This window comes from Jaculus jaculus, chromosome 1 (genome assembly GCF_020740685.1).
Source record: "Jaculus jaculus isolate mJacJac1 chromosome 1, mJacJac1.mat.Y.cur, whole genome shotgun sequence".
Classification (NCBI taxonomy): Eukaryota; Metazoa; Chordata; class Mammalia; order Rodentia; family Dipodidae; genus Jaculus; species Jaculus jaculus.
Window position 1 is genome coordinate 262,364,586 of NC_059102.1, and position 25,096 is coordinate 262,389,681.

At 46.3% G+C, this 25,096-nt stretch overlaps 2 protein-coding genes across 6 annotated transcripts in view; both read right to left on the bottom strand.

The window, feature by feature from the left end:
* The window catches only part of Rfwd3 (ring finger and WD repeat domain 3), a 37,420-nt gene extending 30,746 nt beyond the window's left edge, over positions 1-6,674 (bottom strand). For 4 of the 5 annotated variants that reach the window (XM_045130231.1, XM_045130218.1, XM_045130222.1 and 1 more), the window contains exons 1-3: positions 6,542-6,651; positions 2,648-2,732; positions 1,664-2,140 (exon numbers count right to left, since the gene is read on the bottom strand). In XM_045130231.1, coding sequence (XP_044986166.1) covers positions 1,664-2,136 — 473 coding nt within the window. In that variant the 5' untranslated portion in view covers positions 2,137-2,140; positions 2,648-2,732; positions 6,542-6,651. Of the gene's footprint in view, positions 1-1,663; positions 2,141-2,647; positions 2,733-6,541 lie in introns of all 5 variants that reach the window. The other variant, XM_012949875.2, reaches the window with a different exon arrangement.
* A 9,938-nt stretch (positions 6,675-16,612) lies between these two features.
* Fa2h (fatty acid 2-hydroxylase) overlaps positions 16,613-25,096 on the bottom strand; it is a 70,967-nt gene continuing 62,483 nt past the window's right edge. Inside the window, exons 5-7 of the mRNA XM_045158559.1 lie at positions 23,117-23,289; positions 19,689-19,941; positions 16,613-18,037 (exon numbers count right to left, since the gene is read on the bottom strand). Of these exons, the coding sequence (XP_045014494.1) occupies positions 17,958-18,037; positions 19,689-19,941; positions 23,117-23,289 (506 nt within the window). The 3' untranslated portion in view covers positions 16,613-17,957. The remainder of the gene's footprint in view (positions 18,038-19,688; positions 19,942-23,116; positions 23,290-25,096) is intronic.

Here is a 25,096-nt window from a genome sequence, read left to right on the forward strand (position 1 = left end):
AGTTAAGACTAGCAGGGGCTACAGAGTGAATTCCACATTTGCCTGGGCTAGAGCAAAACCCTACCTCCAAAAAACAAAAAAAAATTTTTTTTAAGGAAATAGAATATTTAAAAACCCAGGCCCAGAAAGCCAAGTGCCACATGTTCTCCCTCATCTGTGGATCCTAGCTACAGGTGATTGGGCTTCTGTGTGAGAAGGAAAATACTTAGTAGTAGAGGCCAGTAAGGTAAAAAGGAGACATAAAGGGAAGAGAAAGGAAGGGAGGAGGGTACTTAATAGGTTGATATTGTATATATGTAAGTACAAGATTGAGATGGGGAGGTAATATGTGGAGAATGGAATTTCAAAGGGTAAAGTGCAGGGGGGTAGGGTATTAGCATGGGTATTTTTTATTATCATGGAAAATGCTAATAAAAATTGTTTAAAGGTAAAAAATAAAATTAAATTAAAAATAATTATATCTATATACATATATATATCTACATATATATCTATATATATATATCTATAAAAAACTGGGCATGACCATGTGTGTGCCTGTAGTCCCAACACTGAGGGTGGAGACCAGGAGAACTGTAGAAGCTCCCTGGTCAGAGTTTATCCAAGACATGGGGAACTCCGGGTTCAGGAGTGACTTTGCCTATTTGGGGAAATAAGTTGGAAGAGTGATAGAAGGGGATACCTCCACATGCAGGTATCTGCCATCTGTGTACACACACCTTGGTAAAACTTCACCCCTCGCCGGGCGTGGTGGCGCACACCTTTAATCCCAGCACTCGGGAGGCAGAGGTAGGAGGATTACCAAAAGTTCGAGGCTACCCTGAGACTACATAGTTAATTCCAGGTCAGCCTGGACCAGAGTGTGACCCTACCTCGAAAAAACTAAACAAAACAAAAAAAACTTCACCCCTCTTAACTTGACATTTAAGCTCTCAAAGAGTAAAGTCCTGCCAGGCATGGTGGCGCATGCCCTTAATCCACAGCACTCGGGAGGCATAGGTAGGAAGATCACTATGAGTTCAAGGCCACCTTGAGACTACAGAGTATATTCCTGGTCAGCCCGAGCTAGAGTGAGATCTTAACTCAAAAAACCAAAAACCAAAACCAAAAAAAAAAAAAAAAAAGAAAAAGAAAGCAAGAGGCAAGACAAAAATTTAGTAAATTATTTTCTGGCTGAGGGTATAGCTCAGTAGCAAAAATGCATGCTTAATATGTCTAGGGTTTGGGTTGGATTCCTAGAACCACATTAAGAAGAACCAATCTAAGGGCGGGTGTGGTGTGCAGGCCTTTAATCCCAGCACTTGGGAGGCAGAGGTAGGAGGATCACCGTGAGTTTGAGACTACAGAGTGAGTCCCCGGTCAGCTTGGGCTAGAGTGAGACCCTACACCTAGAGAAACCAACCAACCAACCAAACAAAAAAAAAGAAAAAATCTCTGCATCTGTTGCTGGCAAATTTGCCCCTGATTTTCAAGGCATATCAATATAGCTTACCCTCTTAATTAATTAGTGAAGTAAACAGGGAAAAGTACTTTCACTTCTACCTAATTTATGAGGAAATATGGGTTCAGAAAGGTGAACTCTGGTAGCACTGGGGGGACCACCACAAATCAGTTACATCATTCCCAGAGCAGCACCAATCATGTAGCCCACACGTACACTTACCTGGCATCATCCGTCCTCTGCGACCCTCCGGCCCTTGCCCTATGTAAAATGGAACCTGTCCTCCTCCTTGCTCTCACTGGTCCCACACTATGGTCTGAAGGCGGGGGTCTCAGCAATTCCAGCATATTATGAAGTCTCTGCAGCCCACTGATGAAGTTGTTCATGGAAGGTGACACAGACGCTCCTGCAGTGTGGTCAGCATCAGATCCCCCACTATGCTCCTCTGAAGCTTCTGGGTCGATACTCTCCACATTTTCTTCTGGCTGCTGTATTTCCTCTGTTAAGTCAATGGAAGATGGTGGAGCAGGCTGGAGGACGGGTGGTCCCCCTTGGCTGCTGACCACTTCTGCAGGAGCAAGCTGCATGACTGGTGAATCCCCTTGGCTGCTGACCACTTCAGCAGGAATAGGCTGTTCTGTAGCACCATCTTGCTGCCCCTGAAGATCAAGGTCCATTGCAACTTCATGGGCCATCACTATAACAGTATTTGTAAAAAGTATTAGTAAAATAGATAAAACAGGGATGGAGAGATGGGTCACTGGTTAAGGCATTTGCCTACGAAGCCAATGGACCCAGGTTAGATTTTGCACAAGGTGGCTCACGTTGTCTGGAGTTTGTTTACAGTGGCTGAAGGCCCTGGTATACCCATATTCCCACCCCCCTCTCTCATAAATTAAATTAAATTTAAAAAAAGAAAAAAAAAATAGATAAAACATATTATAGTTGATATAATCACAATTGATCTTTCAAAATTCCTGTTTAGACAATTATTCACAAAACGGAGGATTAAAGCAAGTTTAGTTCCATAAAATGTTTGGGTAATCAACTCAGGAGCTGAGCCTAAGGCAGATGGAGCTGAGTTTGAAGCCAATCTAGGTTACATAATGACTCCTGGAATAGTCTGGGCAACAAAGCAAGGCTCAGTTTTCAAAAAACTCCAAGACAGGACTGGAGAGATGGCTTAAGCAGTTAAGGTACTTGACTGTGAAGCTTAAGGATCCACGTTCAAAGCTCCAGATCCCACATAAGCCAGACACATAAGGTGATACTGAAGGGTTAGTAACTTTCCCTGAAAACCAGAGGGAACCAAAGAGTTAATAACTATCCCTAAGACTAGAAGGCTTTGAAGAAACATCAGAGGCATTCAGAACCAGACAAGCCTGGTAACTCCCTTGACTGATGTACTTCCCTTAGCTCAGAAGACCTTGAAGGAACAGAAACCAAGTGGGGTATCCTTCCTTAGACAATTCTTGCTTTAAAAGGCCTGTTTTGAGCAAATATACAAATAGCTACAAGTTTCTTATCTACTTCCTTTGGACCTGCACCTGCTCCAGCCCCTTCTTAGGATCCTCCTCACAAGCCTGAACCCCAGCCTAGTTCCATCCCGTGGGAAGGCTGTAGCCCCTCGTTGCTGCACTTCATAAAACAGTCTCTCTGTTGAGATCAAGTCTTGTGTTTGTCTTTTCTCTTTCACTTTCCTTACAGACCGCAAGTGCACAAGGTCACACATACACACAAAGTAGCTCATGCACCTGGAGTTCAACGGCAGTGGCTAGAGGCTCTGGTATGACAATCCATACCCACCCCCCCATTAAAACAGAAAAAAGAAAAAGAACTGCAAGCCAACACAGTAACTTTCTTTTTTTCTTAGTATTTTATTTATTTATTGACTTGAGAGAAAGAGAATGAATCAGGCCTCTAACCACTGTAAACAAACTCCAGATGCATGTGCAACCTTGTCCATTTGGCTTTACATGGGGTACTGGGTAGTCAGTCAAACCTGGGTCCCTTTGGCTTTGCAGGCACCTTAACTGCTAAGCCATCTTTCCAGCCCATAACCATTTTCCAGATCATCTTGTAATCACATTATGTTCCAAAGATCTATAACACAGGAAACTTTTTCCCTGGGGCAATGTGAACACACAACTCTTCACCCAGACAGGGCTCAGATGACAGACCAAAACCATTTGGTATGAAGGCGTACATCTTTAATCCCAGCACTCAGGAGGCAGAGATAGGAGGATCACAGTGAGTTCGAGGACACCCTGAGATTACAGAGTGAATTCCAGGTCTGGGCTTCAGTGAGACCCTACCTTGAAAACAAAACACACACATACACAAAACATTTGGTCAACCAATGAGATTATTACTGTGGCTATTGGAATTCAGGACGTGGGGCTTTGCAAACAACTGGGTGGCTGAGGAAGTAAATCTGGCCAGCAAGCTTGGCAAGCACCACTCACTCTTTTTTTCTTTAGATCTCCTGCACTTTCCTCTTCCCCTTTATTCTTTTCTCTTCCCACTATTTAACCTTGTTTCTCCTCTACTTTTCCCCTTTCCCACCCCACTATTTAACCTTGTTTCTCCTCTATTTTTCCCCTTTCCCACTTTTATCTCATTCATTTATTGCCATTTTCTGTTCTGTCATCATCAGAGCTCTATTAGCAGATTTTAACCAATCTTATTTATTTAAGAGGGAGAAAATATGGGTGCAAACAAATTCCAGATACATGCACCACTTTGTGCACCTGGCTTCATGTGGGTACTGGAGGAATCAAACCAGGACTGACAGATTTTGCCAGTAAGTGTCTAACTGCTGAGCCATTTCCCCAGCCAGTTTGTTGTTTTGAGCCTCGGTCTCACTCTTGCCCAAGCTAAGCTGGAACTCACTCTAGCCCAGTGTGGCCTACAACTTACCTTGATCCTCCTATGCCCCCTCTCAACGTTTTTGGCTTTTCACCTGGAATTCACTCTGTAGTCTCAGGGTGGCCTCGAACTCATGTGATCCTCCACCTTCTACCTCCTGAGGGCTGGAATTAAAGGCATGTGCCGCCACGCCTGGCCCTGTGTCCAGCTTTTTGATTCTATTGCTTGTATTATTTTATTATTCTTGGTGTATGCTTATGTTCACACATGAATGTGGGCATATGTGTGTTGTAGCATGTGTAACATGTTTTTTGTTTGTTTGTTTTACTTGAGAGAGAGAATGGGCACACTGCAAATGAACTCCAGATGCATGTACCACCTTGTGCATCTGGTTTATGTGGGTACTGGGGAATTGAACCTGGGTCCTTAGGCTTCACAGACAAGTGCCTTAACCACTAAGCCATCTCTCCAGGCCAGCTTTTATCAATTTTAAGTACATTCTGAATCAAGTTTGATTTGGTGGTGTTGCTGTTACATTTGGTTTCTTCTCAGTGGTTAAGAGGGATTGAGTGCTTAAAAGTAGGTATCAAAAGATGGGCATGTGGGCTGGAGAGATGGCTTAGTGGTTAAGCGCTTGCCCGTGAAGCTGAAAGAAGATGATGGTTCGAGGCTCGACTCCCCAGGACCCACATTAGGCAGATGCACAAGGGGGCGCACCTGTCTGGAGTTCATTTGCAGAGGCTGGAGGCCCGGGTGCTCCCATTCTCTGTCTATCTCTCTTCTCTATTTCTTTCTCTCTGTGTGTTTGCAAATAAATAAAATTAAATTAAAAAAAATACAAAAGACAGGCGTGGTGGCGCACGCCTTTAATCCCAGCACTTGGGAGGCAGAGGTAGGAGGGTCACTGTGAGTTCCAGGACACCCTGAGACTACATTGCAAATTGCAGGACAGTGTGGGCTAGAGTGAGACCCTACCTCAAAAAAAAAAAAAAAAAAAAAATCCCCGCTGGCCGGGCATGGTGACGCCCGCCTTTAATCCCAGCACTCGGGAGGCAGATTTAGGAGGACTGCCGTTGAGTTCGAGGCCACCCTGACACCCTGAGACTACATAGTTAATTCCAGGTCAGCCTGGGCCACAGTGAGACCCTACCTCGAAAAACAAACAAACAAACAAACAAACAAACAAAAAAATCCTTAGGTCTGTCCTTTTAAGTCTCCACTTTGCTAGAAATCAGAGAAGTCAGCTTCTCCAAATCTCTGGCCTAAAGGAGTACCCTATATGTTGTTTTTTTCCCCACAAATCTGAGCCCTCCTGGGAGGGAGACCCCTTTTCCTAAAATTTAAATCTAATCCTGACATTGTGTTGGGCAAATTCAGCCCCCAGAACTTGGCCTCTTCCTAAGCCAACCGACCAATCAGCTGTCAGGCTCACCTGAGCCTGAAAGTGAAACTCACACAACACGGTTATAAATACAAGTGTACCAGGGGCTAAACTTTCTGGGCCGGATCCCGAACTTCAGGTTCTGGTAAATTCCCTCATGTTAGCACAGATGGGCTGAAAGGACGCGAAACGTCCCTCTTACTCCCGCATGGGCTTTCTACCCCCTCCTACCCTCCACATGGCAGGAGCTCTCTGCACTTTCTTTTAATCTAATGCAGTCTCTTTGAACCTCTGGCCTACGGATTTAATTCCTTAGACAAGAATCCGGGGCACCCTAAATTTGTTGGTGTACTGGCAAGGAACCCCAAAGTTCCCCTTCCTGGGGGACGATGGTCCCCAGTGAACAGGTCTTGAGGAGGGAATGGAAATGTGGTCCCACCCGGGTTCAGATCCCTCCTCTGCCGGGAGTCTCCTAATCCCTCTGTTCACCCGCAGAAAAGGAATCGACTAATCAAGACCGCGAAAAGAAGCACAACTCAAGTTCACCTGTTAACTAGACAGGACGCAAGTTAACAGGAGCCCGATGGCTAGAGCATGAGGGCTCGACCCGAGGAGTGCGGCGGGGCAGAACCCCGCTCCGCCCCTTCCGCGTCTCTGCCTCGCTCGCCGACCCGCACACAGCAGGGCGAGCGACGCCCTTCGGCCCAGACCCTGCAGGCGCCCCAAAGACCCGACCGAGCACATCCGGGGCGCATCTCCCCGGGGCATGCCCGCGCCCCGCAGCAGGAGCTGCGCCGGGGACGGTGGCCAGCACAAGGACAGGCGCAAGGACAAGCAAGCACACCTCTCACCTGAGGCGTGCACAAAGGCTGGCTCCTCAGCCCGCGAAGACCGCGGTCGTTACGTCCAGAGAACCCGCGTCCGCGCCAAACAACTCTGGCGGAACCCATCCAGCTCCTTTCTCGAGCCGCGAGCTCGGAGAGCTCCCATTGGACAGCGGCCCCGGCCGATAACCAATCCCTTCTCTCCTTACTGCACTGGTGTTCGCCCAGCTGAAACAGCGGCGCTCTCATTGGCCAGTCTTTGGATACTTCCTAGGCGGGAACCACGTGCGAAGAAGCCTCCTGCAATTGGTCGAAATCTATGTCCATCACATCTCCCAGCCCCTGAAATGCGCTGCCTAAAGTTGTTTTTTTAAACCGTTTGTTTATTTTTTTTGAACTTTCTAGCGGGAAGAAAATGCCAGAAAAAGATTTCTCGGATATTTTTGAATAAATGTTAAAACTGCCTTCCGCTGTTTCTCCCTAAGCCTTTATTGAAGGATCTGTCTTAAGTTATTTATGGAATAACTTCAAAATATTGCCCCTAGAATTCTGGAGCCTGTAGCCAGAGTGAACCATTCCGGGCACATACATTCTTTCACCCGTTTGAGCAATTTGCTTCTAGGATCCAAAAAGAGTTTCACTTGGGCTGGAGAGACGGCTTAGCGGTTAAGCGCTTGCCTGTGAAGCCTAAGGACCCCTGTTCGAGGCTCGGTTCCCCAGGTCCCACGTTAGCCAGATGCACAAGGGGGTGTATGCGTCTGGAGTTTGTTTGCAGAGGCTGGAAGCCCTGGCGAGCCCATTCTCTCTCCCTCCCTCTGTCTGTCTTTCTCTCTGTATCTGTCGCTCTCAAATAAGTAAACAAACAAAAAAAAACTTAAAAAAAAAAAGTTTCACTTGCACATAATTTCTTAAACCTGAAAACACTCAAATTACCTGCCAGTAATAATCGCCACACTACTTTATTTATATATATATATATAATTTATATTTATATTTATATATAACATATATATAATATATATTAATATATATTAATATTTTAATATTAATATATATTGATCGCGCCGGTGAAAAACGAAATCTCACTTTTAGGAGGACTTTAAAAACTAAACTGCGGGGCCGAGCGTGGTGGCGCACGCCCTTAATCCCAGCAGCGACAGGAGGACATCCTAAAACTACATACTGAATTCCAGGCCAGACTGAGCTTGCGGGAGATCCTACCTTGAGAAACCAAAAATAAAAAAAAAAATTAAAAAAATCTAATCTTCAGGCAAAGACTTCCCCTTGCCAAAGTTGTTTTGTTATTGGTTTTTGTTTTTTGAGGTAGGGTCTCAGGTGGCCTCACGCTGATCCTCTTACCTCTGCCTCCTGAGTGCTGAGATTGGAGTCGTGCGCCACCACGCCCAGCCTGCCTCGAAAAATAAAAACGAGTTTTAATTAGCTTAACTTCCAAATTCCAGTGGAGTTAGTGGTAGAGAGCATAAATAACTAAAACTCATAAATACAGAAATAATGACTTTTCCATAGATTTCTCTTCTAGACTTGCCATCAGAGCCATTATCAGCATTTAAGCTTCTGTTTTCTAGCTATCTAAACAAAGTGCTGCTGAATGGCCTAGATAAAGAGAGATTTTCTTTTATAAACATGGACATTTTATGGTGAAAAGAAAAAAAAAAATCTTTCGAATGATTCTCATAAGTACTACATGTTTGATGCACATAGACAATACCAGGATGCAAAAGAGAAAAATTGTCTCTAACCAGAGAAATTTTTATTAACTTCATGTAAAATATTTAAATATTGGTAAGATGGTGGTTAAACAAAATATATTTTGAATTCAATAATAATTGGTGTCTGGGCATGGTGGCATACGCCTTTAATTCCAGCACGCGGGAGGCCGAGGTGGGAGTCTCTCTGTGAATTCAAGACCTCCTGAGACTATATAGTGAATTCCAAATCAGCCTGAGCTAGAGAAAGACCCTACCTTGAAACGCCAACAATTAATAATAATAATAATTGGTAATATATACATTGTAAATTAAATTTGAACAATGTGGGCTGAGGAGATTGCTCAGCAATTAAAGATGCTTGCTTACAAAGCCTGTCAGCCTGGAGTTTGAGTCCCTAGTATCCACATAAAGCAGATACACAAAATGGCACATGCATCTAGCGTTCACCTGGCGCATGCTCTTTCCCCCGCCTGTCTTTCTCTCTGTTTGTAAATAAAGAGATTTTTGGTTTGTTTTGTTTGGGGGGGGTTGTTTTTGTTTTTGTTTTTATTTTTCGAGGTAGGGTCTGGCTGAAGCTTAGGCTGACCTGGAATTCACTATGCAGTCTCAGGCTGCTCTTGAACTCATAGTGATACTACTTTCAGTCTCCCAAATGCTGGGATTAAAGGCATGTACCACCACACCTGGCCAGAAATTTATATATATCATATATATATAATTTATTTTTTATTTGAGAGAGAGAGAATGGGCATGCCAGCGTCTCTAGCCACTGCAAATGAACTGCAAACAAATACACCACCATGTGCACCTGACTTAGGAAGGTTCTGGGAAATCAAACCTGGGTCCTTAGGATTCATAGGCAAGCACCTTAACTGCTAAGTTATCTTTCCAGCCCCCCAAATAAATTTTTTTAAAGATCCAAGGGCCAAAACTGTGTGTGGTGGTGCATACCTTTAATCCCAGCACTTGGGAGGCAGAGATAGGAGGATCACTATGAGTTCAAGGTCACTTGAAACTACAAAGTGAATTTCAGGTCAGCCTGGGCTAGAGCAAGAAACTACCTCAAAAAAAGGGGCAGGGAGAGCAGGAGGGATGCTTACTGGTTAAGGTGCTTGCCTGCAAAGCCAAAGAATCCAGGTTCAATTCCCCAGGACCTCTGTAAACCAGATGCACAAGATAGAATGTGGGATCTGGAGAATTGAACCTGGGTCCTTAGGCTTTGCAAGCAAGTGCCTTAATAGCTAAACCAACTCTTCCCTAAATTATATTTATTTAGGGAAGTACAAAATCAAGAGAAGGAAATAGATATACCCGCATGGTCTGATAGCCCATGTGGTGGGCCTAGAAAAACTTAAAAAGAGAGTTAGAACTGGGTATGGTGGCACATGTCTTTAATCCCAGCACTCGGGAGGCAGATGGAGGAAGGTCACTGTGAGTTCGAGGCCACCCTGAGAGTACATAGTGAAGTCCAGGTCAGCCTGGGCTAGAACAAGACCCTACCTAGAAAAAAAAAAAAAGAGAGAGAGAGAGATTTGGAGAGCAAAGAGACGAAAGCACAAAGAGCTCCCGCTATGTAGAGAGCAGGAGGGAGTAAAAAGCCCGCGTGGATTAGGGACTGGAGAATGAGCTCCAGATGCATGCACCACTTTGTGCCTCTGACTTTACGTGTGGACTGAGGGCTCAAATCCAGGTTGTTGGGCATCACAGGTAAGCATCTTAACTGCTAGCTAAGCCATCTCTCCAGCCCCCAAATAATTTTTTAAAATGTTTTTATTGGGCTGGAGAGATGGCTTAGCGGTTAAGCGCTTGCCTGTGAAGCCTAAGGACCCCGGTTTGAGGCTCGGTTCCCCAGGTCCCACGTTAGCCAGATGCACAAGGGGGCGCACGCGTCTGGAGTTTGTTTGCAGAGGCTGGAAGCCCTGGCGCGCCCATTCTCTCTCTCTGCCTCTATCTGTCTTTCTCTCTGTGTCTGTTGCTCTCAAATAAATAAATAAATAATTAAAAAAATGTTTTTATTTTATTTTTTATTTATTTGAGAGAGAGAGAGAGAAGTGGGCGCTCCAGGGCCTCCAGCCACTGCAAATGAACTCCAGACACAGATGCTACCTTGTGCATGTGGTTTATGTGGGTGCTGGGGACTTGAATTTGGGTCCTTATGCTTTGTAGGAAAGCGCCCCTAAATATTTTTTTTAAGTTTTTCGAGGAAGGGTGTCACTCTAGCTCAGGATGACCTGGAATTCACTATGTAGTCTTGGGGTGGCCTCAAACTCACGGCAATCCTCCTACCTCTGCCTCCCGAGTGCTGGGATTAAAGGTGTGCGCCACCACACCTGGCCTAAATAAACTTTGTAAAAGTCTAAATCATGGAAATAATCTCAAGGAAGGAAAAGGATGTGCAGGAGGGGGGGAGGAAAATAGGCTGGAGAAAAGTAACCTGCTCTTAATTTTAACCCACTGCACTACTGACATCTGGGCTGCTTGTTCTTTATTGTGGAGGGCTGCCAAGTGCATTTGAGTTTTTTGTGTTTAATTTAATTTTATTTTTTTGCAGTGCTGGAGCTGGAATCCATAACCTCCCACATGTTCGGCTAGCACTGTGCCACGAAGCTACACTCCCAACCCTTCATTTTAGGAAACTGAGTATCACCCTTGACTTCTATCCATCAGATGCCAGGAGCAAAACCCTGGCCCCTTCCCTGAGCTGTTACAATGTCTTCACACATTGCTAAAGCTCCCTGGAGAGCCAAACAGCCCCAGTGTAAACTACTTTCTGGGAGCTTTTTGTTTGTTTCTTGAGTTAGGTTTTTTTTTTTTTTTTTTTTTTTTCCTGCAACCACAGCGGCTTTGACATGTTGTTTGGCCAAGTTGGAGGGTATACAGTAATCAGTTGTATCTATACACAGACTATAAAATACAATATTTAAAAAATGAATTCTTGCCTGACATGGTGGCCTACACCTTTATTCCTAGTACTTGGGAGGCCAAGGTAGGAAGATTACTGTGAGTTTGAGGTCAGCCTGGGCTAGAGTGAGACCCGATCTCAAAACAAAACAAAACGAAACGAAAACAAAAACAAAAACAAAAAGCCACAAAACACAAAACCAATACTTCAGCATTAACTGAGACATCTCTATCACACCCAAGGGACCATTGCGAAAGAGGTAGCAGAAAGAATATATGAGCCAAAGGAAGAGGAAGAATGCTTACAATACTGTCTCCCAGACACAAAATGGTTGTGGTATCTGTGACCTCACAGTGGCTGATGCTACCTACATAAGACCTGCATGATTGGAGAGGAAAAATGATGACATCAGAATAGGAGAGACTAGCTGGAAAGAAGAAGGGATGCAGTGGAGGGGGCGATTCTAGAGGGAGAAAAAGGAGGGTAGCAGGAGGGGATTATGATCATGGCATATTGTCAAGTTCAAGGAGCTCTTTCCATGTGGGGAACTGGAGGGGATAAAGAAGCCCATGTGGAAACTAAGGGCTAGGGGCCTCTCCGCCAAGCTAGCCCAGGCCCAGTGAAGGTAAAAACTCACCCACAGCTGGAAATTTCCAAGTGATCAGAGAGCCTGCCCACCCCTTGCAAAGGTATGTATGATCTTATGGTGGTGGGCTGTCTTTTGTTTCAGGTGAACCAGAGGGTCAGTTGGTTGGTTATGTCTAGGGGGCTGTCTCAGGAAGAGGTTAGCTCTGAAAGTTCTGGGGGCTGTTATTACATTTGTCAAGAAGTTGGGGGATGAGGGAAGGTCCCTGGACCCAAGAAGGGGAATTGGATATACCACATGGTCCGAGACCCCATGTGGGAGTTGAGCATGGGTCTGGAAAAGAAAATATATGAAAAGAGATTTTAGATTTAGAGTGGAAAAGAGAAGGAGAGTACAGAGAGCTCCTGCCATGTGGAAGGCACCAGGGGCAGGTAGTAAAGGGGGCTTACCAGAGCAGGGACCTGGAAATTCAGGAAAAGTGGCTCCCTCCCACCCTTTCTTCCTTCCTTCCTTCCTTCCTTCCTTCCTTCCTTCCTTCCTTCCTTCCTTCCTTCCTTCCTTCCTTCCTTCCTTCCTTCCTTCTTTCCTTTCTTTCCCTCTTTCTCTTTCTTCTACCTTTCTGTTTCATTTATTAGTTTTTTTGTTTTGTTTTGTTTTGTTTTGTTTTTTTAAGGTAGGGTCTCACTCTAGCCCAGGCTGACCTGGAATTCAGTCTGTATTCTCAAGGTGGCCTCAAATTTACGACAATCCTCCTACCTCTGGTTGGGATTAAAGGTATGTGTCACCACACCTGGCTTCCTTTTTTTTTTTTTTTTTTAAAAGGTAGGGTCTTGCTGTGGCCCAGGCTATAGTCTTGGGGTGGTCTTGGTATCACGGTGATCCCCCTACCTCTGCCTCCCAAGTGCTGGGATTAAAGGTGTGTGATACTATGCCTGGCTCCTTCTACTATTTCCTTTCCAAACCTCCTGAACCCTTGCACTTTACTTCTGCCATCACCTCCTAAAATAGACTCCCTGCATTGATGTTCCTGATTCAGGTTTTGCATTTCAAGGGGCCTCAATGAAGCTAGCCAACCCCCCCCCCCATGCTTTAGCCAGAACACAAGATTTTGTTCTTTTTTTTTTTTTTTTTTTTTTTTTAGGTAGGATCTCACTCTAGCCTAGGCTGACTTAGAATTCACTATGTAGTCTCAGGGTGGCTCTGAACTCATGGTGATCCTCCTACCTCTGCCTCCCAAGTGCTGGGATAAAAGGCATGTGCCACCACGCCCGGCTTGTTCTTCCTGTTTTCATCTCTTCCTCTGCTCAGATGTCTAGTTGGACTGAAGATGGGTGTGCTGGATATATATGTGTGTGTATACATTATATATATATATGTATGTATATAATGTATATATATACACACCCCTGGAGGCATGCGCCCTCTTGTGCATCTAGGTAACATGGGTTCTGGGTAACTGAATGTGGGTCCTTTGGCTTTGCAGGCAAATGCCTTAACTGCTAAGCCATCCTTCCAGCCCTTTAAATTTTTTTAAATTAATTAATTAATTATTTTATTTATTTATTTATTTTGGTTTTTCGAGGTAGGGTCTCACTGTAGCCCAGGCTGACCTGGAATTCACTACGTAGTCTCAGGGTGGCCTCGAACACACGGTGACTCTCCTACCTCTGCCTCCCGAGTGCTGGGATTAAAGGAGTGTGCCACCACTCCCGGCATTATTATTATTTTTATTTATTTATTTTACATTTGTTGTCTCGTAACATCCTTCCTACATATAATTCATTTACTGGGCAAAGCACCTAATTGTAAAGAAAACCATGGCGGGCTGGAGGGATGGCTTAGCGGTTAAGGCGTTTGCCTGCAAAGCCAAAGGACCCTGGTGTAATTCCCCAGGACTCACGTTAGCCAGATGCACAAGGGGGTGCACGCATCTAGAGTTTGTTTGCAGTGTCTGGAAGCCCTGGCATGCCCATTCTTTCTCTCTCCCTCTTTCTCTGTCAAATAAATAAATAAAAATAAAATATTTTAAAAAAAGAAAACCATGGCCAACACAGCTACAAAATTTGAACCGGGAAGTTCACATGATTTGTTCCATCTTCCTCTAAAAATGGTAGATGAGACAAAAAAGTAAATCAAGAGAACAGATAAGGGGCTGGAGAGATGGCTTAGTGGTCAAGTGCTTGTCTGTGAAGTCTAAGGACCCCAGTTCGAGGCTCGATTCCCCAGGACCCGTGTAAGCCAGATGCACAAGGGGGCATATGCGTCTGGAGTTCGTTTGCAGTAGCTGGAGGCCGTGGCACATCCATTCTCTCTCTCTGCCTCTTTCTCTGTCGCTCTCAAATAAATAAATAAAAATAATCAAAAAAAAAAAAAAAAAAAAAAGAGAGAACAGGTAAGATGGAAAAGCTAGGATTTTAGCTTAATCAGATATCTGCTTCCAAAACAGCCACTGTATAAAGGCAGTCATAATGGGGCAGGTCTGCATGCTGCCACCAGAGAGCAGCAGAGGACAGGAGAATAGATGGAGAGACGATGACCCAGTAAAGAGACTGGCCAGAGATCTGATGGAGAGCAGATGATGACATTTATTAGGCTTTGATACAAGTTGGTCATTGTGCTAGGCACAAGAAGAAGAAATCACTCAAAGTTCAAAGGCAGAGGTCACAGACAAGAGCTGGTGTGTAGTGGAGTGGGGAATGGAATAGAGCTTAAGAGGGAAGTTTTTCCCATCATATGGGAAGTGCCAGATAGAGCAGGTCTACACTAAACAGAAACATGACTCTGGGCCCATCCTTGGACGGGATTCTGCGTCTTGGATGGAGATCAGGCAAAGCAAATTGCAGGGTCACTGAGGGTCAAGCTGCCTATTTGCTCTGATCAGAATTTCAGTCATTTTTTGGAGTCTCAGGTTGGATGAAAACAACAAGAAGCCGGGTGTGGTGACGAATGCTTTTAATCCAGCACTTGGCAGTTCGAGGCCACCCTGAGGGTACATAGTGAATTCCAGGTCAGTCTGGGCTAGAGCGAGACCCTACTTTGAAAAAACAAACAAAAAACAAACAAAACCCCCCAAACTAAAACCAGGTATGGTATGGTGGTTCATACCTGTAATTCTAGCACATGGGTGGGAGGGTCACTGTGTGGCTGGCCTAGAGTAAGACCCTGCCCCCGCAAAACAAGAGGCAGTTGTTCACAGTCCCGTGTGGGGCCTGCCTACTTTTTTGATTTTTTTTTTTTTCTATTTTGATTTGCAAGCACAGAGAGATAGAGAGAAGAGAGACAGGTAGAGAGAATGGACGTACCAGCACCTCCAGCCACTGTAAATGAACTTCAGACACATGTGCCACTTTGTGTATTTTTTTTTTTCTTTTTGAGGTAGGGTTTCACTACAGTGCTGGCTAACCTGGAATTCACTAGGTATTCTCAGGATGGCCTCGAACTTATGGTGTTCCTCCCACCTCTGCCTTCCGAGTGCTCAGATTAAAGGTGTGTGCCTCCATGCCCGGCTCTGAGTTTGGTTTTATGTGGTTACTGAGGAATGGAACCTGGATTATTAGGGTTTGCAGACAAATGCCTTAACTGCTGAGCCATCTCACCAACCCTGATTTCTTTCTTTCTTTCTCTCTTTTTTTCTTTCTTTTTTTTTTTTTTTTGAGAGAGAGAGAGAGAGAGAGAATGGGAATGCCAGGGCCTCTTGCCACTGCAAATGAACTCCAGACGCATGTGTGTCTGGCTTTCCGTGGGTACTGGGTAACTGGGCCCAGACTTTCAGGCTCTGCAAACAAGCATCTTTAATCTTGGGTGCTGGTCAAACTCCTAAGCGTGCTTGCTGTGACCCTGAAGCTTTCCTGCTTTTATGCTCTCAGCCCCAAATCCTTGATCTGGCAGCTCCCTTATTTTGGTTTTTCAAGGTAGGGTCTCTAGCTCAGGCTGACCTGGAATTCACTTTGTAGCCTCAGGGTGGCCTCGAACTCATGGCAATCCTCCTACCACTGCCTCTCGAGTGCTGGGATAAATGGCGTGTGCCACACTCGGTTGGCTATATTTCCCTTATTAGAGAGATGGCTTAGCAGTTAAGACACTTGCTTGCAAAGCCAAAGGATCCAGGTTTAATTCTCCAGGACCCACATAAGCCCATGCACAAGGTAGTGTGTGTGTCTGGAGTTACTTTTTTTAAAGGTGATAACACTATTTTATTTTTTAATTAATTAATTTATTTGCAAGCAGAGAGAGACACAGAAAAGAGAAACAGAGAGAGAATGGTCATGCCAGGGCCTCTAGCCCCTACAAACAAACTCCAAACACATGTGCCCCTTGTGGTGTGCATCTGGCTTACGTGGGTCCTGGGGAATCGAACCTGGGTCCTTTGGCTTTGCAGGCAAATGCCTTAACCACTAAGCCATCTCTCCAGCTTGTCTGGAGTTTTTTTTTTTTTTTTTTTAACAGCAGCTAGAGGCCCTGGTGTGCCCACTTTTTTCCTATCTCTCCCTCTTTCTTTTTCTCAAATAAACAAAATTAAAATATTAAAAACTGTAATAAAATCAAATAAGAAGACAAAAGTTGGTGGCTGCTGCAAGCAAACTCCAGACACATGTACCACTTGTACTTCTGGCTTTACGTGGGAAATGTAACCTGAACCATCAGGCTTTGTAAGCAAAGCACCTATGATTGGTGAGACATCCCTCCAGCATGGTCAGCTTTGCATTATCCCACTTCCCAGCAACTCTATACGACCTGGTCCTTGTCATAAAATCCCCCCCCTCGTCCCCATCAGACCAGCACCCCACCTTCCTAATCAGGACAAACCAGTACTCCACCTTCCCAATCAGGATGGGATCAAGTCATCATTCATCATTGAAACATCAATGCACCTTTGTTGGTTTCTTTTCAATATTTTATTTTTCAAAATATACAATTTATTTACATCTTTATTTCACAACTGCAGTTTTTGTATATTTATCCCAAAATCTCTAGATAGCCTTGCAGTAAACAGTACAAATCACAGGATCGGTCACACCGCGTCGCTTTAGCCTTTGCGCCCACTGGGATTTTGACAAGTTTCAAGTAGTAATGGTTTGTGGGTAACAAGAGAACAAAAATGGCAAAATGATTTTTTTTTTGCATAAGCTCTACACATAAGATTAGAAAGGACTGTCTGACCAAGCTACTTAGTCTGGAGGCAGACCAATGGTGTTTATATAATTTATAAATAAGACCCTCTCAGGAGCAGTGAGGGTTAGATTATAAGAAGGAGTGGCAGGAATCTCCCTTGCAGGGCTTGGGAAGTGGGGAGGGGGATAAGGCACTGCATGAAGCCCTCTTCTTGGTTTCAGGAGGCACTGCTGGAAGGGTCTTGAGTAGGGGCAGGGACCCACCTGTACAGGTGGAGGCCACAAATATCCAGGGTTGGAGTGAGGCTCCCACCAAGGCAGACGCCTCTGTGGCCTCCCTTGGAGAGCAGTTCTGTGGTTCTGGGGCAAAGGAGAGATGGGACAGAGCAGCTATTACTGTCCAAAGACAAGAGTTCAGGCTTCTTCCAGTCTTGAGGCTGATGCCAGCCAACTTCTGCTCAGACAGGTGAGGGCTGGCTCTGTGAGTGAGTGCTGGGGTATTGCAGCTGAGGTGGCTGGTGGTATAGCTGGCACCTGGGGTTGTAGGGCTCAGAGGGGCTGCCCTCAGGTCTAGGAGTGTTCTGTGGGAGGCATCATGCTGTCTCTTCTTACGATAGCCCTTCATTCACCTCAGAACCACAAGACCCTCTCTAGAAAGAGCAGGAGAGGGAGACGGGGCCCACAGGCTTCCCACACCCTGCCCCTGATGTGATGTTGGTGCCTCTGTCACACGGGTGGCTTCCAGGGTGCTAAGGCACAGACGGGGTCAGTTTCCTTCATGCCCCTTGGGGCTATTGCCTGGGCCTTGAAGCAGTCCTGTGGGCTGAGGCTTAATAAGGCAGGGATGTCAGTGAGGAGGCCAGGATGCTCTGGGAATGAGCCAGTCCCTGAGGGCTACCTGGCCAGCAAGATAATGTAACCCACCTGTGGTGAGCCAGAAGGGTAGTCCTGCCCTCAGGGTCTCCTCAATTTCCTCCATCAAGCCCCAGGGCTAGGCAAAGCCCATGCTGCCTGGCCAAGCCAACCTTAGCCAGGTCTGGATGGAGGGTGGAGGGTATGCAGCGGGTAGGGGCTGGGGGCTGGGCTGGGGGCAGAACGGAGGGGCTGGGAGTTGTCACTGCATCTTCGGGTGGGGTTCCTCCGGGATGAGAGTATGGAAAAGGTGATCCCACAACTTAGTGCTGATGCCGAACCCTAGAGAAGGAGCAAACAGGGTTGGGGGGGGGCAGATGAGACGCTGGCAAAGGAGCAGAGGGAACTTGACTTGGGAGGAGCCAGCGCACAGCTCTCACAATGGAAGACTGCAACATCCATCCCCACTGGCCTTCCCAACTCCCAGAAGCCAAGGACAAGCACCCGTGTTTCTAGAGTCAGGATATAGTTGTAATAACCCCAAATCCTGATCTGGCCTGGGTTCCGGGCATAGCCAGGTCCTGTCTCTTCCTTCCTTTCTCTCAACTCCAGCTGCTCTCCCAGGGCTGCTGCTGCTGACAAGCTTGCTCAAGCTCATTTCCCAGACACCAGGTGTGGCTTGTTTTCATTTGGATCTCAGCTCCATTGACATCCACATCCCCTTCCTAAACTACTTTATCTAGGGTTTTGCATCGATACGGTAGCCATGAGCCAACTGTGGCTATGGAGCACTGGCAATGTGCCTGGAGCTTCAGAGGCGCTGAATAATGGTTTTAGTTAATTTAGGTTCATCTAAGCGTCAATGTAAAAGCAAATACTTGAGTCAGCTACTGGAAAACAAGTTTATGCAGTGGAACTTACATCTGTGAACCTACTTTCCAATTACAGATTTTATAAAAAATATAGTATTGAGCAAGCATTTCCAGTGCAAATTTAGCATCTACACTGAGATGTGCTGTCAGTGTAAGAAAGTAAGGTAGCTCATAAAAAGTTTTTTTTAGGTTTTTTTGTTTTTGTTTTTTGAGACAAGGTCTTCACTACATAGTCCTGGCTGGTCTTGAACTCACTATATAGAACAGGCAGGCTTTGAACTTGCAGTGATCCTCCTGCCTCTGTGTCCCAATTGAGGGCTGGAATTGCAGGCATGTGTCACCATGCCTGACTTTTCTTATGTTAATTACACATTAAAATGGTAATAATTCCCATCTTTGTTTGTTTTATCTTGTTTTGTTTCTTGGTGGTTTCAGGTTGGCCTCAAACTCATTATATAGCCCAGGCTGCACTGGAACTCAATGGCAATCTTCCTATCTCAGCCTCATGGGTACTGGGATTACCAGAGTGAGCCACCAGGCCTGGCCTTATCCTTCTTTTTTAATATAACCCTTAGAAAGTTTAAAAGCATGTTAGTAGCCTGCATGATACTTTATTGGTGGCACTGGACCCCTCTGTTCACTTACGTGGCTCTTTGAATACCTTCTTGCTTTATTTCCCTGACTACTCTATAGCACTGACTACTCACACCTTTGCCATCCATTGATTTCCATGTTTGTCTGTCTCTGCAAATCTGCCTGCACCAGTGAGCAGAGGGGAGGGTCCCCACTGTGTATGCCCAGTTCCCTGAATGGAGACTGGCTCTTGGTTGGGGCTGAGCGGTAACTTTTAAATAAGTCAATGAGAGGCTACAGAGATTGCTTAGTGGTTAAGGCACTTGCCTATGAAGTTTAATGACCCAGGTTTGATTCCCTAGTACCCACATAAGCCAGATGTACAAGGTGGCACATGCATCTGGAGCTCGTTTGAAGTGGCTAGAGGTCCTAACATGCCCATTGTCTCTCTATCTGCCTCTCTCTCTCAAATAAGTAAATAAATAAAAATACTTTTTAAAAAAGTCAATGAACAAGCAACAAAGGCTGGGAGATACCGACCCACTCACCTGACTTCTGGTGTTCGAAGTGATGCTTGACGTGGTGGGCCTTCATGCTATACAGGTAGGAGCCCTTGTGTGGTGAGCCGAAGTGCAGGTAGTAATGGGTCATGTCATAGACAACGTAGCCCAGGAGGCCTCCAGCAAACACAGTGCCTCCCACGGCCTCAGGCAGGAGGAGCCGCAGAAGCATGTAGAAGAAGGCAATCACTAGAGAGGCCGGCACTGGGGGGAAGACCAGGCGAGAGCCATCAAAGGGTGCCTGTGGACAGAGATGCCCAGGTGTCAAAGGCAGCCCAGGGCATGCCAAAGCAGAGATGGGAAAGAACATCCTGACATTCCAGTGAGGGGTAGTGACCAGTCTTGGTGAGGCTTGGTTCATTAGTGGCTATGGCATAGGCAGGTCACCACTCCTGAAAGACCTAGAGAAAGTGTCCTACTCATTTCCTGGCCAGGAATGGACTGGCAAACGACCTCAGAACACTTCGTGCTCCAGAGGCTTCTTGGGTTCTGAATTTGTTAGGTTCTGGTCAGGAGTCCCCAGTACTCAGGGACACCAGGCCCTTGGTTATAGAGGAGCTTTCTGGAGACTGAGGCTTGATGTTGTCTGGGAGGGCGGAAACCTGAAGTTAATACGGTTTCAGTAGGCGATGATCCTGGAAGCGTGACTGTGCTGCTCTCCCCTTCTTCCTCCCCCATTTTCCAGCTGGAGGCTTCTCTGTTCAAGGAAGCGTTATAGTGAATCAAGTGAACCAGAGGAACAGATGGGCTGAGTCCTGCACAGAGCTAAGATTTTAGACTGCCTGGTGGGCACTCTGACAAGAGATAGCCTCTTGTGTTCTGTAGGAGAGAGGACGAGAACTTCTGTACTCTGTAGGCTGGAAGAGGGCAAGAGAGAGAGCGAGAATACTGGTGATGCGGGCTGCCCTCCATTCTGACCAGCAGGGCAGGACCAGTAAGTGCTAGAAAGCCAGCTCTCACAACAAGAAAGACAGGAAGGGCCCTGCTTTGTGGCGTTTGCTGAGTCCTGCGGAGTAAATCCTTCTGCCACAGCCCGTTTTCCAGCTATCATTGAATGGAGCCAGGAAGGGTGTGTGTTCTTTCACTCATGAGTGGATCTGAACCAGTTCCAGCTGGATTAGGGATCCTCATAGGATTGGGAAGACATTCCTGACTGGAACCCAGAGGCAAGGGCCACACAGCTCCTTGTGTTCTATGGTGTGACAGAAGTAGACGTGAGAGAGCGAGCGAGCGAGCCTGGCACAGCCCCAAGAGCCCCTGGGTGAGCTGAGTAGGCCTCCAGTAAGTTATTTTGCCTCCTGAAAATGGGAAAGTTAGCAGATGGGAGGCAGCAGATCTGAAAGGTGTTGAGAGTGGGACGGGGACGGATAGCTACAGCTGTAGCATTTCTGTAGAGCAGGGGCCAGATAGTCTATTTGTTGACCTGTTGGGATGACACTGGCCAGGCTGAGCCTGGATTGTGACACCTCTTCAGCATGCTTGGGTGGCAAGCTAGCCCAGGCTTGGACCTCTCCAGGACTGGTAACTACATACGCTCCCTGGAAAGCAGACCCACTTTGGGGAGAATAGGGAGGGCCCACCCTGACCCCCCTGAGCACTCTACATCCCTTAATAAAATATGGACTTTGGCTGAGCTCAGCAGGTAAACTAGACTGACTTGATCCTGGGAAACTACAGTCCCAGCATTTGCAAGGTAGAGGCAGAGGGGTCAGAAATTCAAAGACATCTTCAGCTGTATAGCAAGTTGGAGGACAGCCTGTGCTATATCAGACCCTAACTCTTTTTTGGGGGGGTTTTCAAGGTAAGGTCTCTCTCTAGCTCAGGCTGACCTAGAATTCACTCTGTAGTCTCAGGGCCTTGAATTTACAGCATCCCCCTACCTCTACCTCCCAAGCTGGGATTAAAGGTGTGCACCACCACAGCCAGCTTTCAATTTTTTGTTTTTTGAGGTAGGGTCTCATTCTAGTCCAGGCTGACCTGGAATTCACTCTGTAGTGTCAGGGTGGCCTTGAACTCATAGCACTCCTCCTACCTCTGTCTCCCAAGTGCTGGAATTAAAGGCATGAGCCACGACACCTGGCAGCTTTCAATTTTTTAAAAAATATTTTGTTTTTATTTATTTATTTGAGAGAGAGAAAGAGGGAGAGGGAGAGAGAGGAAGAATGGGCACACCAGGGCTTCCAGCCACCGCAAACGAACTCCAGAAGCATGTGCTACCTTGTGCATCTGGCTTACGTGGGTCCTGGGAAACTGAACTAAGGTCCTTTGGCTTTGCAGGCAAGTGCCTCAACCACTAAGTCATCTCTCCAGCCCCCAGCTTTCAATTTTTTATTTTCAATATTTTCTTCTATATTTGAACTCATGTCCTAAAAGTGTCATAATCTGTCACATTTTCTGATGGTGAAAAGGACTATTTTTTTTTTTTTTTTGAGGTAGGGTCTCACTCTAGCCCAGGCTGACTGGAATTCACTATGTAGTCTCAGGGTGGCCTCGAACTGCTCACGGTGATCCTGCTACCTCTGCCTCCCCAGTGCTGGGATTAAAGGTGTGTGCTGCCACGCCCGGCTCGGGGTTTGCTTTTTTAAATTTTTTTTATTAACAACTTCCATGATTATAACAAATAACCTATTGTGATACCCTCCCTCCCCCCACTTACCCCTTTGAAACTCCACTCTTCGGGATTTACTTTTGAGATGATAGAAATGTACAGCAAAGTCAAAAGCACAGGGACTTGCTGGCCGTCACCTTAGAACAAGCTAAGGACAGCACACTGCAAGGACAAAAGAAGGCACCAGGAGGGGATGAAGCTTGCCTGGGGACAGACCTGGCTCCCTGTGCCAGCTTCTGGGAAGGTAGTATAGTGTTTGAGGAGCTCCAGGGCAGTGGGTGGCTGAGATGCTCAAGGCTACACAATGGACCACAGAATCCTGGCTCTGCCAGGTGTGGCCTTGGGTGAGCCCCCCAGTTCCTTAATTTCTCCAAGCTTGTTTCCTCCATGGGATGGGAACTCTAAAGCACTGTCTTCAGAAAAGATTGGTTAGTTTGGTTTACTGATGTCTAGCACAGTTCCGGGCACATCGGCAGGCCTTCAAGGAACATTTGCTGTATGAAGTATGAATGAATGGATTGTGAGAATTAAAGATGGTAAAGTATGAGAGGTGATGCAGAGTGCCTGTTGCTAACAATGATGGATCCTATGGGATACCCATGTGCGCACACCTTCACACCGTGTCCCTGCCAGGGTCAGATGAGGATGTCCAGTGCAGTCAGCCTCCCTGAGCAGTATCAAACACCCTTGGTGTTCTGCACTCCCAACCTAGAACCAGACTCGCAGGAAGACTCACCAGTCCTGGGAGTTGGTCGGTGGTGACAGATGCTGGGGCCTGGGGAGGGGGGATGACCCACACCACACTCACCTTGTGGTGCTGGCCGTGCATGACGAAGTGCAGCATGATGAGGTAATAGCTGTCGCCGGGGGGCTTCATGTGGAACAGGAAGCGGTGGATGAGGTACTCGATGAGGCTCCAGAGCAAGAGCCCCAGCACGAAGAGGCCAGGGAACATGGACTCCCGCACCACCACAGAATACTCTACAGCAGGGGCAGAGAAAGGCACGGTCAGGGCCCGCGGGTCCCACGCACGCTGGCGGCTCTGCTTAGTGGCTGTGGTCAAGCCAGGCTGGGAAGCCCTGCAGCAAAGTGGGAGGGAGGCTGCGAGGTTCCCTACTGGGTCCTTTACTAAGGTGATGCGGCAACTGGCCAGAGAGCCTGCGGCTTCCTTACAGGGACTGCAGAAGGCACAGCTCCGGCTGGAAGGGTGACCTTGCCTCAGAAGCGTGGAGAGGAGAAGAGGACAAAGTCAGAAGAGCCAGTGGGTCACTAGTGGGAGAAACTGAACAACTGGGGACAGTGAGGCAGGAAAGACAGAAAAACATAAACATGAAAATCACAGCATCTGCAGGATGTGAGAATACTTAAAGATGTGTCAGTCTGATCCTGAGGCTGCTTACGGTGAGTTGCAGGTCAGCCTGGGCTAGAGTGAGACTCGACCTCGAAACAACAACAACAACAAGGACGTCAGTCTGGATGGAGGCGGGCAGTCTGGGCAGACAGAATTTTCTGCATGTGCGAGGTCCCGGGTTGGAACCCCTCTGATGCATAGCCTGTTGTCCTTGTTGCTCTCTACTTCATTCCGCCTTTGGCTTCCTGGGACTTCAGCTGTTGTCCCTTGTGCTCTCTCTCCATCCCTTTTCTTTTCTTTCTTTTTCTTTTTCCCTTTTTATTTTATTTATTTATTTAGGTTTTTCCAAGGTAGGGTCTCGCTCTAGCCCAGGATAATCTAGAATTCACGATGTAGTCTCTGGGTGGTCTCAGACTCATGGAGATCCTCCTACTTCTGTCTCCTGAGTGCTGGGATTAAAACTGTGCACAACCGTGCCTGGCTTTTTTTTTTTTTAAAGGCAGGGGTTCACTCTAGCCCAGGTTGATTTAGGATTCACTTTGTAGTCTCAAGGTGGCCTCAAACTCACTGCAATCTTCCTACCTCAGCCTCCCAAGCACTGGGATTAAAGGTGTGCGCCACCACACCTGAGGGAATGGAGAGTCTATTGGCATGCCAGGGCTTCTAGCCACTGAAAATGAGCTCCAGACACATGCACCACTTTGTGCATTTGGCTTTATGTGGGTACTGGGAATTGAACCCAGGTTGTTATGCTTTGCAGGTAAGTGCCTTAACCACTGAGCATCTCTCTTGCCCCCTTTCTCCCTCCCTCCTTCTCTCTCTCTCTCAGTTTTCAGCATAGGGTCTCATTCTAGTCCAGGCTGATTTGGTATTTGCAATGTAGTCTCAGGGTGGCCTCGAAGTCACAGTGATCCTCCTACCTCTGCTTCCCAAGTACTGGGATTAAAGGTGTGTGCCACCACGCCCAGACATTTTCTCTTTCTTCTTTTTAAATATTTTTATTTATTTATTTGAGAGAGGCAAAGAGAGAGATAGATAGGTAGATAGATAGATAGATAGATGGATGGATGGATAGATAGATAGATAGACAGACAGGTATATAATGGGCATACCAGGGCCTCCAGACACTGCAAATAAACTCCAGATGCATGAACCACCTTATGCATCTGGCTTCATGTTCATACTGAAGAACTGAACCTGGGTCCTTAGACTTCACAGGCAAGTGGCTTAACCACTAAGCCATCTCTCCAGCCCCACTTCCTCTTTTTTAAAATAATAGCTCATTCAAAATATAATTGATTTAAAAGTTATCTAATTTATTTGGGGGAGTGTGATGGCACATATGTTGAGTCAAAGGACATTTTTTGTTGTTGTTGTTTTTGAGGTAGGGTTTCACTCTAGCCCAGGCTGACCTGGAATTCACTATGTAGTCTCAGG